At 46.4% G+C, this 14,487-nt stretch overlaps 1 protein-coding gene across 1 annotated transcript in view; it reads left to right on the top strand.

The window, feature by feature from the left end:
- Positions 1 to 453: 453 nt before the first annotated feature.
- The window catches only part of LOC149433252 (SNF2 related chromatin remodeling annealing helicase 1-like), a gene marked incomplete at its 5' end in the record, with an annotated part of 77,213 nt that continues 63,179 nt past the window's right edge, over positions 454 to 14,487 (top strand). The window contains one exon of the mRNA XM_089664510.1: positions 454 to 504. Coding sequence (XP_089520636.1) covers positions 454 to 504 — 51 coding nt within the window. The remainder of the gene's footprint in view (positions 505 to 14,487) is intronic.

Below are 14,487 nucleotides of genomic sequence, written 5' to 3'. Positions count from 1 at the left end.
ATTGCTTTTACAGCCTTTATGGATTTAAAAGCAATCAGTGTCAAAAAAAAAATCTTCATCACCCCCCACAAGTAGTACAGTGTCACCATGGTGACACTGTACTGCTAGGGTGACAAGTATGTAAAAAAAAAAAAAATGTTTAAAATATATAATTTTTGGTTATAAACTAATTTGGGTTATTTTTACTAAAAAGATAATGGGATAAATTTTGGCCAAGATTTATGATGAAATATTATTTATTTGCAAAATTTTATAAGAAAAACACAAGGGGGACTTGCAGTGGTTAGCGCTGGATCCTTGGACAGGTAAGTGTCCTTTTAATAAAAGTCAGCAGCTCCAGTATTTTTTTCCTTCTAGGGCGAAGATCCTTTCTAGGACTTCGGATTCCCGGACGCTGGAGGTTTGCAGGACTTTTTTCATAAATGACATCAATATCTTTTTTTTACTTTACAGACACAAAGACCAGAAAATGGAGCTTTCTGTTGGAGGACTACCAAAAACTGAGTGAGTTCCGGTTTTTTAACTTTTTTAGTTTTTCAAGCTGAAGAACTGACTACTTACCCTCTGCTTTGGTGAATGTTCAGGAGGCAGATTTTAGGAGACGCCTTGGAGCGCTTGTGCTTTTCAGGTCTCTGTATGTATGTAGGTTGATCTTAGTGACCCTCGCTTGTGTGGATGAAGGAATCCGTTGCTTTATTTTTTGTTCACAAAAAAATATGAATCACCTATGGCCAGCTTTGGAAAGTAAAGGTACCGAGGTACACAAGGATCAACCTGAAGACATTTAAAGCGTTTATAAAGCTCAGACTTGAAATATGTACAAAGTATATCCCTCTATAGTGTGTACTTGTCTCAGTCCAGAGCACTAAGTGCCATTTCTCCATGCTGCCTCTTTCCTCTGCTATTAGCATGAGTCACATCTTGAATTATGAACAAAGTATATCCCTCTATAGTGTGTACTTGTCTCAGTCCAGAGCACTAAGTGCCATTTCTCTATGCTGCCTCGTTCCTCTGCTATTAGCATGAGTCACATGACAGGGGTGGGACCTCCCGCACACAGCCTGTGATTGACAGCCTGAGCTCTGTTCCTGTGAGCTGTGTGAAGGGTGGGGGATGGGCCAGGGGTGTTGTCGGTCACTGTCAGGCTCTCTCCATGGGTGGGGGGGATGGGGCTGGGGTGTTGTTGGTCACTGTCTGGGTTTCTCCATGGGTGGGGGGGATGGGGCTGGGGTGTTGTTGGTCACTGTCAGGCTCTCTCCATGGGTGGGGGGATGGGGCTGGGGTGTTGTTGGTCACTGTCAGGGTCTCTCCATGGGTGGGAGGGATGGGGCTGGGGTGTTGTGGGTCACTGTCAGGGTCTCTTCATGGGTGGGGGTGGGGGGATGGGGCTGGTGTGTTGTTGGTCACTGTCAGGGTCTCTCCATGGATGGGGGGGAAGGGGCAGGGGTGTTGTTGGTCACTGTCAGGCTCTCTTCAAGGGGGGGGTTGGGGGGATGGGGCTGGGGTGTTGTTGGTCACTGTCAGGCTCTCTTCAAGGGGGGGGTTGGGGGGATGGGGCTGGGGTGTTGTTGGTCACTGTCAGGGTCTCTCCATGGGTGGGGGGGAAGGGGCAGGGGTGTTGTTGGTCACTGTCAGGCTCTCTCCATGGGTGGGGGGGATGGGGCAGGAGTGTTGTTGGTCACTGTCAGGGTCTCTCCATGGGTGGGGGGGAAGGGGCAGGGGTGTTGTTGGTCAGTGTCAGGCTCTCTCCATGGGTGGGGGGGATGGGGCAGGGGTGTTGTTGGTCAGTGTCAGGGTCTCTCCATGGGTGGGGGGGAAGGGGCAGGGGTGTTGTTGGTCAGTGTCAGGGTCTCTCCATGGGTGGGGGGATGGGGCAGGAGTGTTGTTGGTCACTGTCAGGCTCTCTCCATGGGTGGGGGGGATGGGGCAGGAGTGTTGTTGGTCCCTGTCAGGGTCTCTCCATGGGTGGGGGGGGAAGGGGCAGGGGTGTTGTTGGTCACTGTCAGGCTCTCTCCATGGGTGGGGGGGATGGGGCAGGGGTGTTGTTGGCTACTGTCAGGCTCTCTCCATGGGTGGGGGGGATGGGGCAGGAGTGTTGTTGGCTACTGTCAGGCTCTCTCCATGGGTGGGGGGGATGGGGCAGGGGTGTTGTTGGCTACTGTCAGGCTCTCTCCATGGGTGGGGGGGATGGGGCAGGAGTGTTGTTGGCTACTGTCAGGCTCTCTCCATGGGTGGGGGGGATGGGGCAGGGGTGTTGTTGGTCACTGTCAGGCTCTCTTCATGGGTGGGGGTGGGGGGATGGGGCAGGAGTGTTGTTGGTCACAGTCAGGCTCTCACCATGGGTGGAGGGGAAGGGGCAGGGGTGTTGTTGGTCAGTGTCAGGGTCTCTCCATGGGTGGGGGGGATGGGGCAGGGGTGTTGTTGGTCACTGTCAGGCTTTCTCCATGGGTGGGGGTGGGGGGATGGGGCAGGGGTGTTGTTGGTCACTGTCAGGCTCTCTCCATGGGTGGGGGGGATGGGGCAGGGGTGTTGTTGGCTACTGTCAGGCTCTCTCCATGGGTGGGGGGGATGGGGCAGGGGTGTTGTTGGCTACTGTCAGGCTCTCTCCATGGGTGGGGGGGATGGGGCAGGAGTGTTGTTGGCTACTGTCAGGCTCTCTCCATGGGTGGGGGGGATGGGGCAGGGGTGTTGTTGGCTACTGTCAGGCTCTCTCCATGGGTGGGGGGGATGGGGCAGGGGTGTTGTTGGCTACTGTCAGGCTCTCTCCATGGGTGGGGGGATGGGGCAGGAGTGTTGTTGGCTACTGTCAGGCTCTCTCCATGGGTGGGGGGGATGGGGCAGGGGTGTTGTTGGTCACTGTCAGGCTCTCTTCATGGGTGGGGGTGGGGGGATGGGGCAGGAGTGTTGTTGGTCACAGTCAGGCTCTCACCATGGGTGGGGGGGAAGGGGCAGGGGTGTTGTTGGTCAGTGTCAGGGTCTCTCCATGGGTGGGGGGGATGGGGCAGGGGTGTTGTTGGTCACTGTCAGGCTTTCTCCATGGGTGGGGGTGGGGGGATGGGGCAGGGGTGTTGTTGGTCACTGTCAGGGTCTCTCCATGGGTGGGGGGGATGGGGCAGGGGTGTTGTTGGTCACAGTCAGGCTCTCACCATGGGTGGGGGGGAAGGGGCAGGGGTGTTGTTGGTCACTGTCAGGCTCTCTCCATGGGTGGGGGGATGGGGCAGGGGTGTTGTTGGTCACTGTCAGGCTCTCTCCACGAAAGTGGGGGTGGGTCTGGTGTTGGTCTGTGGCAGGCTCTCTCCGCCGGGGAGGGGGCGTCCAGTTTTTGGGCAGCACAAAGCCTAAATCCACCACTGCATATATAGGAGTGATGGTCAGGTGGTCACAGCTTTGTGACTATATAGTGTAAATACTATAATAATACCAGCTGACACAACCTGGGAATTCGGGGAAACCGCTCATTTTTAATTTATACTTTATGAAACTTTTTGCTTTGCATGGTGAAAGTACTTAAAGCTGAACTCCAGGAATTCCGCTACTTTGTAAAAACTGCAGGCGTACCATGAGGTAAGTCTAACAAGGTGCCCACTGCCTTGCCTCTAGGCCTATTTACATCTGACAGGTTAATTGTGCTCTATGAAGATTACTTCCAGAGGTCCGAGGCTGCTCACTGTGGTCTCAATTCCTTCAAGAGCGGAGTTGCTGGAACTGCCCACCAACTCCCCTCCTTCCCATTCACAGAAGTCTTTGTATTATGTGAACTCATTCGCAAAATACAAAGGCTTCTGTGAATGGGCAGCATGGGGAGGGGAGGGGTGGGCATAGCTGCTGTGTGTGTGCTTCTCACCTCTCACAGCCTGAGTGTGTCTTCTGGGGAATGCAAATACCTGTCACCTATAAGTAATAGAACTCCCGAAGATGACATGCACCTGACTGGACCTAACCAACGGCATGCCTGCATTTTTGCATAGTGGCTGATTTCCTTGAATTCAGCTTTAAGCAGAAAGTCTGATCTTTATTGTGGGAATTTTCCACACAAAGAGTGTGACTGTGTCTAAATGATATAATGCGTGTAGTAGATTAAAAGACTTTTGGAAAAGGTGGCTTATCTGCTGCAATTTACACTGATCAGCCATAACATTATGACCACTGGCAGGTAAAGTGGATCACATTGATTATCTCATTACAATGGCACCTGAAAGTGGGATATATTAGGCAGCAAGTGAACATGTTGTTTCTGAAGTTGATGTGTTGAAAGCAGAAAAAATGGGCAAGTGTAATGCAGGCGATAGGCGGGTCAAACATTGGACAATTTAAAAAAAAAAAAAAAAAAACCCGAAAAATCGGTCGTTCAATCGGCTGACGTTACCACCAACGTTAACAAAATCGTCCGATTTTCGACCCGTCTACGGCCGGCTTTAACCCCATAACTTCTGTCCCTTGCAGAGACAGGGGAGCGCACCGTACAATGTGACAGCAATACAAATACATTTTATTTTTATTTGGATACATTTGTTGCAACCGCAAGACTTTTTCATGTAAAATATAATAGCGCAGAATTTCATGTTGTTCTAACTTGCTGTCCTTGATGAACTCGGAAACGTGGTAACGCACATGGTCAGAATAGCACCAGTTGCACAGCTCTCGATGTACACAGGATGATGTCTTTTGGCACACTGAAGGTCGGTGCTCCCTGTGACTGAGCGTGCAGCCTTACGCTATGGTACAAAACTAGTCTTGAAACTTTTTCATACCACCTCGTCAGTAAGTACGTTTAAAAATCAGCAGGAATCATTTTTTTGGATGCAACGATGTACAGCAACAGAACATCTTTCAATAAGCTTTGCCGCTTTATCATTAACCTCCCTGGCGGTATTCCCGAGTGTAGCTCGGGGCAAAGTTTCAGCACCACAAGCGGTAACCCCGAGCTACACTCGGGAATACACTGCAGCGTTGCTCCGGGATCTCTTCTGCACTCACCTTGTCCTGCGCTCCCGCGATGTCCCCCCTGCAGTGTCCCCGGCAATGTCCTCCAGCCGATGCCGACATCCATCTTCCGGGTTCCATCCCCTGCGGACGTATGGGGACGGAACTGGCGGGAAATTTAAAAATTTTAAAAAGTGACATTCACTAAAATCACTAAAATCACATAGTATAACATTCCTGTATCAAACCATTTCACATACATTTTGTCCCGAGTGCTTTGTCCGGCGCCCTGCCTGCATTTTTACTGTTCTTTCTGCCTGGAAACTGAGAAACGTCCATGGCGTCCAAAAAGCGTCCCTTTAGGTCAAAAGCGGTTTTAGACCGGCTAGAGAACAGCGATAGTAAATCAGAACCACTTGCAGAATTGAGTGATGATTCATGGGGGAAATTCCTCATCAGACACTGAAAACGATTCTGCGACTTTGCTCAGCGATGTGCGAACTTGGCGCTCTATTTCACATTTCAGTGTTTTTGGTTTGATTATATTATTGAATTACATTTATTATTGTTATATTATTATTTTTTATGATTATTTATTAAATTATAATTTATGATTTCGTGTTTAAAATTTTATCATCCCCGGGATGTTTACTAGACTCTTGTTCGGACAGATTTCAGTGAGTTATTACTAAAAATTACAGGCCTACAATAAAAAAACTACTTATTTCCATGCAAAAAAATGTACCGCTTTGAGCACAGAAATACTGACATAATCAGACCGCTAGGGAGGTTAAAAAGCCATCCTTGTACTCCAATCCAGTGACTTTGCCTAGTTTGCGATGAAGTCATCTGCTAGCTGCAAGCAGGAGGACACATTTCCTCAGTCCCCTCTCCCTCAGTGATCCAACATTGTACCTTTGTATGCAAGTCACAAGATGAGAGTCTGCAGCATTAGGGCTGATCTGTGTCAGACATTTGTAAGCACCAGTCCCAGTCCAGGAAATATCACTTGGCCTACATGCACTTAGCAAGAAAAATATGAACAAATAGGCATTATTGACTATTGGTCAGTTTTAATAAATCGCCTTGAATCCCATCACAGCGTGTGACGGGGGTGCTTTAAATCCGGCCTACGTGTGTGCAGACGCAGCTGGATTTCGCTGCGGGAAATGTACATATTTACTCTGCTAAATGGAGCTCGTGAAAAGCAGGTTTATCTCCGGAATGAGTCTATTTTGCAAATAATTGTTTATGAAGCTTAACGCTCCTCTCCCCCCCCCATTCCCCTTTTGGCGCAGGCCCAGCGCTCCTTCAGACTCGGATGAAAAGGTCGTTTTAGGCGACTTTGTGATTCACGCCGGCCGGCACTGAAATCACGGCTGTAAAATAAATAAATAAAAAGGGCACCGTGTAATCAGCCCGGAAATTGCAGCAATTATTCAGCACCTAATTTCATTGGAAGCGTATTCACTGCAATGCCATAAACCCGACTCGCTTTTTGGGGTTTTTTATTCCTCCGCAGTTGCAAGTGCGTTTAACCCCGTGTTCCCTGGCGGTCATAGTTCTCTGAGCTGTCCCCTCTCATAAAGGTGTAATAGAGAAGTGTGGGGGGAGCCGCGGATTGGTTGCTGATCACATGCACTCTCCTAAGAAAAGGAAAAAAGACTCTAGCAATACAAACTAAACTGAGCATGTGCAGAGTGACTCCACACGATTTGTCTTATCAGGAGATAAGGGGGGGGGGGGGGATTGGAGGAAGGGGAGGATCAGAGAGGACAGGAGCAGAGTAACAAAAAAAACATCTAGCGATACACACTAAACTGAGCATGTGCAATGTGACTCCACACAATTTGTCTTATCAGGAGATAAGAGGGAGGGGCATTGGAGGAAGGGAGGATCAGAGAAGACAGAGTAACAAAAAAAAAACTTCTTTAGCAATATACACTAAACTGAGCATGTGCAGAGTGACTCCACGTGATATGTCTTATCAGGAAATAAGAAGGGAGGGGGGGCATTGGAGGAAGGGGAGGATTAGAAAAGACAGGAGTGGAGTACCAGGGGAACATAAAGGGAAGAGGACCACATGGGAGATTCCCTGCACAAAGGTCCTAAAGTGTTACTAAACCCAGGACCCTGCATCCACTGCGTTAATTGCAGTAGTTATCATTCCTTGAGGGACACAGGATTAAAGTGTTACTAAACCCAGGACCCCCTGACCCTCTGCCTGGACAGTGCTGATTGGCCCTGTGCTGATCACGTGTACTCTCCCAAGAAAAAAAAACAAAAAAAAACTCTCTAGCAATACACACTAAACTGAGCATGTGCACAGTGACTCCACACGATACGTCTTATCATGAGATAAGAGGGAGGGGGGCATTGGAGGAAGGGGAGGATCAGAGAAGACATGAGTAGAGTAACAAAAAAAACCTCTAGCAATACACACTAAACTGAGCATGTGCAGAGTGACTCCACACAATTTGTCTCATCAGGAGATAAGAGGGAGGGGGGCATTGGAGGAAGGGGAGGATCACAAAAGACAGGAGTGGAGTAACAAAAAAAAAACTCTAGCAATACACACTAAACTGAGCATGTGCACACGATATGTCTTATCAGGAGATAAGAGGGGGTGGGCATTGGAGGAAGGGGAGGATCAGAAAAGACAGGAGTGGAGTACCAGGGAAACATACAGGGAAGAGGAACACATGGGAGATTCCCTGCACAAAGGTCCTAAAGTGTTACTATACCCAGGACCCTGCATTCACTATATCCGCTCTCCCTGGACCCTGCATTCACTATATCCGCTCTCCCCTGACCCCGCATTCACTATATCCTTCTCTCCCCGGACCCCGCATTCACTATATCCGCTCTCCCCGGACCCTGCATTCACTATATCTGGTCTCCCCGGACCCTGCATTCACTATATACGCTCTCCCCGGACCCTGCATTCACTATATCTGGTCTCCCCGGACCCTGCATTCACTATATCCGCTCTCCCCGGACCCTGCATTCATTATATCTGTTCTCCCCGGACCCTGCATTCACTATATCTGGTCTCCTACAGTAGATGGAAATACAATTAGTGTCCAGCTGAGCACTGGTTAAAGTTTGTAGGAGGAGTTTTCATTCTCCTATGACTGTCCTATGAGGCTGCAGGACCCCTGACCCTCTCTCTGCACAGCACTGATTGGCCCTGTGCTGATCACATGCAGCCTCCCAAAGGAAATGAAAAATTTCTAGCACACACACTAAACTGAGCATGTGCAAAGTGACTCCAAATACTGTGTTATCAGGAGATGAGTTGGAGACAGTGGAAGAAGGGGAGGATCAGAGAAGTCAGGATTAAACTCTTTTTACACAATGCAGAGGATTAACCCCTTAGGTTCCACAGTGAGTATAACACGCATGCTTTACTGCATCTACAGACTGATTGTACTGTGGGGGGGTTAGTAACACTTTAAGAGACTGTTGAGTTATATTGCCGCCTGCAGGAGGGGTTGGACACTGGCAAACTATAAAACAATACAGTGACCAGTCCGGTATGCCCCTCCCACTCCCAACATGCCCCAGGTCCTAGAACAGTGGTCTCCAATCTGCGGTCTGTGAGCCAGATGCAGACCTTTTGCATGCCTTTTATACAGCCCCTGGGAAACCCTCCTGCACAGCCTTTCACTGGGAAGACCAGTGTACTGCTGTTTCTCCTCCCCCAGCTCTTATGAAGCTAGGAACAAAGGGCATGTGATCAAAGGGGGGAAAAAAATGTTGTGCCTATTTATTTTAAACTGAATGGGTTGTGTTACAAGGTGAGGGTTTACAATCGCTTTAAGCCTGAGCATTGCCACATAGGGGGGTCATGGCTTCCCTATCACTGGAAGATCCGAAAACATAGCTAGGGTGCTGGCAATGGAGGGGGATGGAGCACAGGAGTTAAGTATAGGGCAGCTCAGTGGGTAAGTGGTTAGCATTTCCGCACGGCAGTAATAGGGTCATTGGTTCGAATCCCAACCACGGCACCACCTGCCTGTAGTGTGCATGTTCTCCCTGTGCCTGCATGGGTTTCCTTCCACAGTGCACTGCATTGTGATGCAGTGCATTGAGCTCTACTGTACAATGCATTGGGGTGTCAGTCACAACAAATGGGCGGGGAATGAAAAAGAGGAGGTAGGGGACCACTCTTTGAACCCACTCACCCCATATGGCAATATCTATAGAATATTTGAAAATTATATATATATATATATATATATATATATATATATACAGTGAAGGAAATGCGTATTTGCCCCCCTGCTGATGTTGAATGTTTGCCCCTCACAAAGAAATGATCGGTCTAAAAATCGAATGTTCGGTGTATTGTAACACTGAGAGACAGAATACAACAACAAATTCAGCAGAAATGTGTCTAACAAATGATGACTGATCTGCATGTTCATGAGGGAAATAAGGATTTGATCCCCTTCACAAAACATGACTTAGTACTTGGTGGCAAATCCCTTGTTGGCAATCACAGAGGACAGAAATTTCCTGGAGTTGGCCCCCAGGTTTGCACACATCTCAGGAGGGATTTTGGCCCATTCTTGGCAGATCCTCTTCAAGTCTTAAGGTTTGGTGGCTGATATTTGGCAACTCGAACTTTCAGCTCCCTCCACAGATTTTCAATCGGATGAAGGTCTGGAGACTGGCTAGGCCACTCCAGGACCTTAATGTGCTTCTTCTTGAGCCGCTCCTTTGTTGCCTTGGCCGTGTGTTTTGGGTCATTGTCATGCTGGAACACCCATCCACGACCCATTTTCAATGCCCTGGCTGAGGGAAGAAGGTTCTCACCCAAGATTTGATGGTACATTGCCCCGTCCATCGTCCCTTTGATGTGGTGCAGTTGTCCTGTCCCCTTAGCAGAAAAACACCCCCAAAGCAGAATGTTTCCACCACCATGTTTCACAGTTGGGATGGTGTTCTTGGGGTCATAGGTAGCATTCTTCCTTCTCCAAACACGGCGAGTTGAGTTGATGCCAAAGAGCTCGATTTGGTCTCATCTGACCACAACACTTCCCACCAGTCCTCCTCTGCATCATTCAGATGGTCAGTGGCAGACTTCAGACGGGCCTGGACATGGGCTTTCTTGAGCAGAGGGACCTTGCGGCACTGCAGGATTTCAGTCCTTGTCGGCGTAGTGTGTTACCAATTGTTTTCTTGGTGACTGTGGTCCCAGCTGCCTGGAGATCATTGACAAGATCCTCACGTGTAGTTCTGGGATGATTCCTCACTGTTCTCATGATCATTGACACTCCACGAGGGGAGATCTTGCATGGTGCACCAGACCTAGGGAGACTGACACTTGTTTTGTGTTTCTTCCATTTGTGAATGATTGCACCAACTGTTGTCACCTTTTCACCAAGCTGCTTGGTGATAGTTTGGTAGCCCAGTCCAGCCTTGTGTAGGTCTACCATCTTGTCCCTGACATCCTTGGACAGCTCTTTGGTCTTTGCCATGGTGGAGAGTTTGGAATCTGATGGTTTGATTGCTCCTGTGGACAGGTGTCTTTTATACAGGTAACACAATGAGATTAGCAGCACTCCCTTTAAGACACTGCTTCTAATCTCAGCTTGTTACCACATGATCGGGAAAGGTCCCGATCGAAAGAGGAGATTGGGACCTTTCCGAGCGTACCGGACATGTGTGCTGGGAGTGGGCAGAACACGCGCTGTCAGCACATATGTTTTTCTTAATTGCACGCAAATGTGCGGCCACTCGGCGTCAAGGACCAGACGCCGGGAGGTCGCACATTTGTGTGCGAACGGCGCAAAGAGGTTAAATTGGAGAAAAAGAGAGGGTAAAAAATGAACCGGAATGCATAAAAGCGCACTGGAACGCTTCAAAATCACGCATGTAAAAACGCATTCGGAACGCGTCTGGACCGCATTTCTGTAGCGTGAACCGGCCCTTAGGAAGGCTATGGATCTGCGGACTCTGACCACAATTTCTCGCCATGTATAGTTACATTGATCATCCAAGTAAAACAGTCATTATTGTGTATTTATCCCGGAACCAGGGGCGAACTGACCATTTCGAAACTCGGGCGCTGCCCGAGGGCCCGGGGTCAGTAGGGGGCCCCATGAGATGCCCCTGGTACCTTTTTCATAGGCTTTTTTGAGTTTGGGCAAGGAAACAGGGCCCCGCGAACCCCTATTGCCCGGGGGGCCCATGAGTTGTCAGTCCGCCCGTGCCCGGAACCATTGTTCCATGTGAAGATTGGCGGGCCGTCGCAGGGGCGGCGGTTTACAGCAGGTCATCGTTAACCAGCTACATTGGCGCTTTGCGGTGAAACGCCTCCATTCTATCACTGTTTTCTAGGTAATTCTCAGAATTTCTCTTCTTGTAGAGAAATGAAAGGACATGTCAGATCCATTGTCCTTGTCGAGCCGCTGAGGATGACTTCATGTTGTCCCATGAAGAAGAACGCACATGAAACGAAGCACCGAGCGAGACGCTGCGAATTAGCGAGCGAGCATTTTCACCGTTTAGCCTTAGTACAGGACGCACACCGGTTTCCTGGAAAACAAAATCGGCAGGAAAATCTCCGCCTTCAAAAGCCTTCGCAGAAATAATTGCACTTTCTTAGAACTGGGTAGCAGGGAGGGATTTTTTTTTTAATGGAATTTCCGTTTATGGCGCGGTAGGCGGTTGTTTTCAGCAAGTGGTAAAGTGCAGCTAATTGGAACACGGACTTTATTATTATGCGTAGCGCCGCACTAACTGCTGTACACATCACTTCATACCCCCCGGTTGTTTTGGTGCGCTTTGCTCTTTCAAAGCAAAAACTTTCTCGTTTTATGTACACCAGATTTGTGTTGTTTTTGTTTTTTAAATACAGAGATTTATAATTTTCCATCATTCATATAAAATGTAATCAAGGAATACATTGCAGGACGCAGCCTCCTATAATAAAGCACAGCAGAGCTGGGATTCGGTGTTCGCTGGGCACAGAACTGCAGACACATGCAGAATTGGGAGAAGTCGTTTGTTTCTGTCACTTAATGACAAAAGCGATTATCTTTTTTTTTTTTTTTTTTTTTTTTTAATTAACAAGACTCCGATTTAATTATAGTGCAAGATACTGTCTAAAGTGATTGTAAAGCTTTTACTTTTTTTTTTAATTAAAATAATAAATATGTTATACTTACTTGCTCTGTCCCACATGGAAGAAAAATATATCTGAAATATATTTTAAAAATATTCTTCCCAAATATATTGACATATATTTGAAATGCTACAATTTAGGCCGTATTCAATATATTTCAAATTATATTTCAATAAATATATATATATACTGCAGGTTGAAATGCGTTTTTATTACAAAATATATGAAAAATATTTTTAAAAATACATTTAAAGTATATTCAATAAATTTCAATATATATATATATTATTATATATTATATTATATATATATATATATATATATATATATATATATATATATATATATATATATATGTGTGTGTGTACACTGTATGTTGAAATGCCATATTCAATAAATTTATATATATATATATATATATATATATATATATATATACATTGCATGTTGAAATGCATTTTTATTACAAAATATATGAAAACTATTTTTAAAAATACATTTCAAGTATATATACTGTATGTTGAAATGCCATATTCAATATATTTATTTATATATATATATATATATATATAAATATATGTATATATATTTATACACTGCATGTTGAAATGCATTTTTATTACAAAATATATGAAAAGTATTTTTAAAAATACATTTAAAGTATATTCAATAAATCTCTCTCTCTCTCTCTCTATATATATACACACTGCATGTTGAAATGCATTTTTATTACAAAATATATGAAAGCTATTTTTAAAAATACAATTCAAGTATACTGCATGTCTTTAAAAATACAAATCTACATTTTTGGAACGCATTTACATGTAAAAATATGTTAAAATGACTTTTTTTATATGTTAAAAAAAAAATCTGACGGATATATTTAAAAAAATATATTTTTAAAAATGTTGTTCATATATTTTGTAATATATAAAAACCGCATTTCAACATAAAAGTGTATATATATTATATCTCCTAGATTGTAAGCTCCAGGGCCCTCGAACCCCTCGTGTATTGAATCGTATTGTTACTGTACTGTCTCGTGTACTCTCTCCCATTATAATGTACAGCGCTGAGCAAACTGTTGGCGCTATATAAATCCTGTATAATAATTATATATAGATAGATATACTTTTATGTTGAAATGCGTTTTTTATATATTAAAAAAATATATGAAAAAATATTTTTCAAAATATATTTTTACTTAAACATATATTTCAAATATATTTTTCTTCCATATTGGGTGCAATGGTTTTGCACAGAGCAGCCCCAGTCCTCTGTTTCTGCGATCCACCATCAGTGCTCCTGGCTCCTCCCTCCCACCAAGTGCACTCATAGCAAGACGCTTCCTGTGGGGGCACGCATGCATGCTCGTTCTTGAGCCGGGCTGCCGGCGTCTATTCAGACACAGAGCCCGCCTCCCACTGCCTGCTCACAAATTCTGACTGACAGCAGCAGGTGCCAATGATTTCCGCTGCTCTCAGCCAGGACTGTGAGACAGGGGAGAGGGGGGAGGAGCTGCTGTAGATGTGCACAGTGCTGGATCGAGATGGGGAGCTGCTATTAAGTTTTTTGGTTTTTTTTTTCTACCATAATGCAGAGAATGCATTTCCTTTACAACCACTTTTTCAAATTAAACTGGTTGAAAAACCCTTAGGATCCTTTCACACGGGCCGTCCGATCGGGCACTCTGAAAAAACGGACAGGTGGACCCGATCAGACTCTCCATTTTCCTCTAGGGCAGTGTTTCTCAACTCCAGTCCTCATGGACCCCCAACAGGTCATGTTTTCAGGATTTCCATTATTTTGCACAGGTGATTTGATCAGTTTCACTGCCTTAGTAATTACCACAGCTGTTTCATCTGAGGGAAATCCTGAAAACATGACCTGTTGGGGGTCCATGAGGACTGGAGTTGAGAAACACTGCTCTAGGGGCAGTTGGAGGTAGATTGACTTTTGTCTGTTTATACCTCCTGGCTACCTCTGATCCAATTTGGCAAAAACAAACGGAAGGGGGACCCATTCCCCTCTGTCTGGCCGGATCGGGTCAGAGGGCAGTCGGGTGTAAACAAACAGCCAGTCCTTTTACATCCAACTGCCGATAGAGCAGAGCGGACCATGGCCATGTCTGCTCTGCATAAGTGGAACGAACATGGACTTGTCATCCCGCAGCTCCACTCAGCTCAGCAGGGGGATCAGCGGACAGAGCAAATCCAGATCCGGTCCGTGTAAAAGGGGCCTTACATATATGCAGTGAAGTGACTAGCTTCAAGCGATGCACAGAGATTAACCCCTTGGCACCGGCGCCTCCTGGCCCTTTAAGAATTTCAGGAGGCGGGGCAGGATTAAGGGTCATGTGACCGCCGTGACGCGCCGTCACGGCGGTCACATGATCAGGAAAGGTCAAAAGAGGAGATTGGGACCTTTCC

Source organism: Staurois parvus, unplaced genomic scaffold (genome assembly GCF_062004578.1).
Source record: "Staurois parvus isolate SC_StPar_1 unplaced genomic scaffold, SC_StPar_1.0 ptg001927l, whole genome shotgun sequence".
In the NCBI taxonomy this organism is placed as follows: Eukaryota; Metazoa; Chordata; class Amphibia; order Anura; family Ranidae; genus Staurois; species Staurois parvus.
Note: the sequence above shows the minus strand (reverse complement) of the source record. Positions and strands in the feature narration are given on the sequence as shown.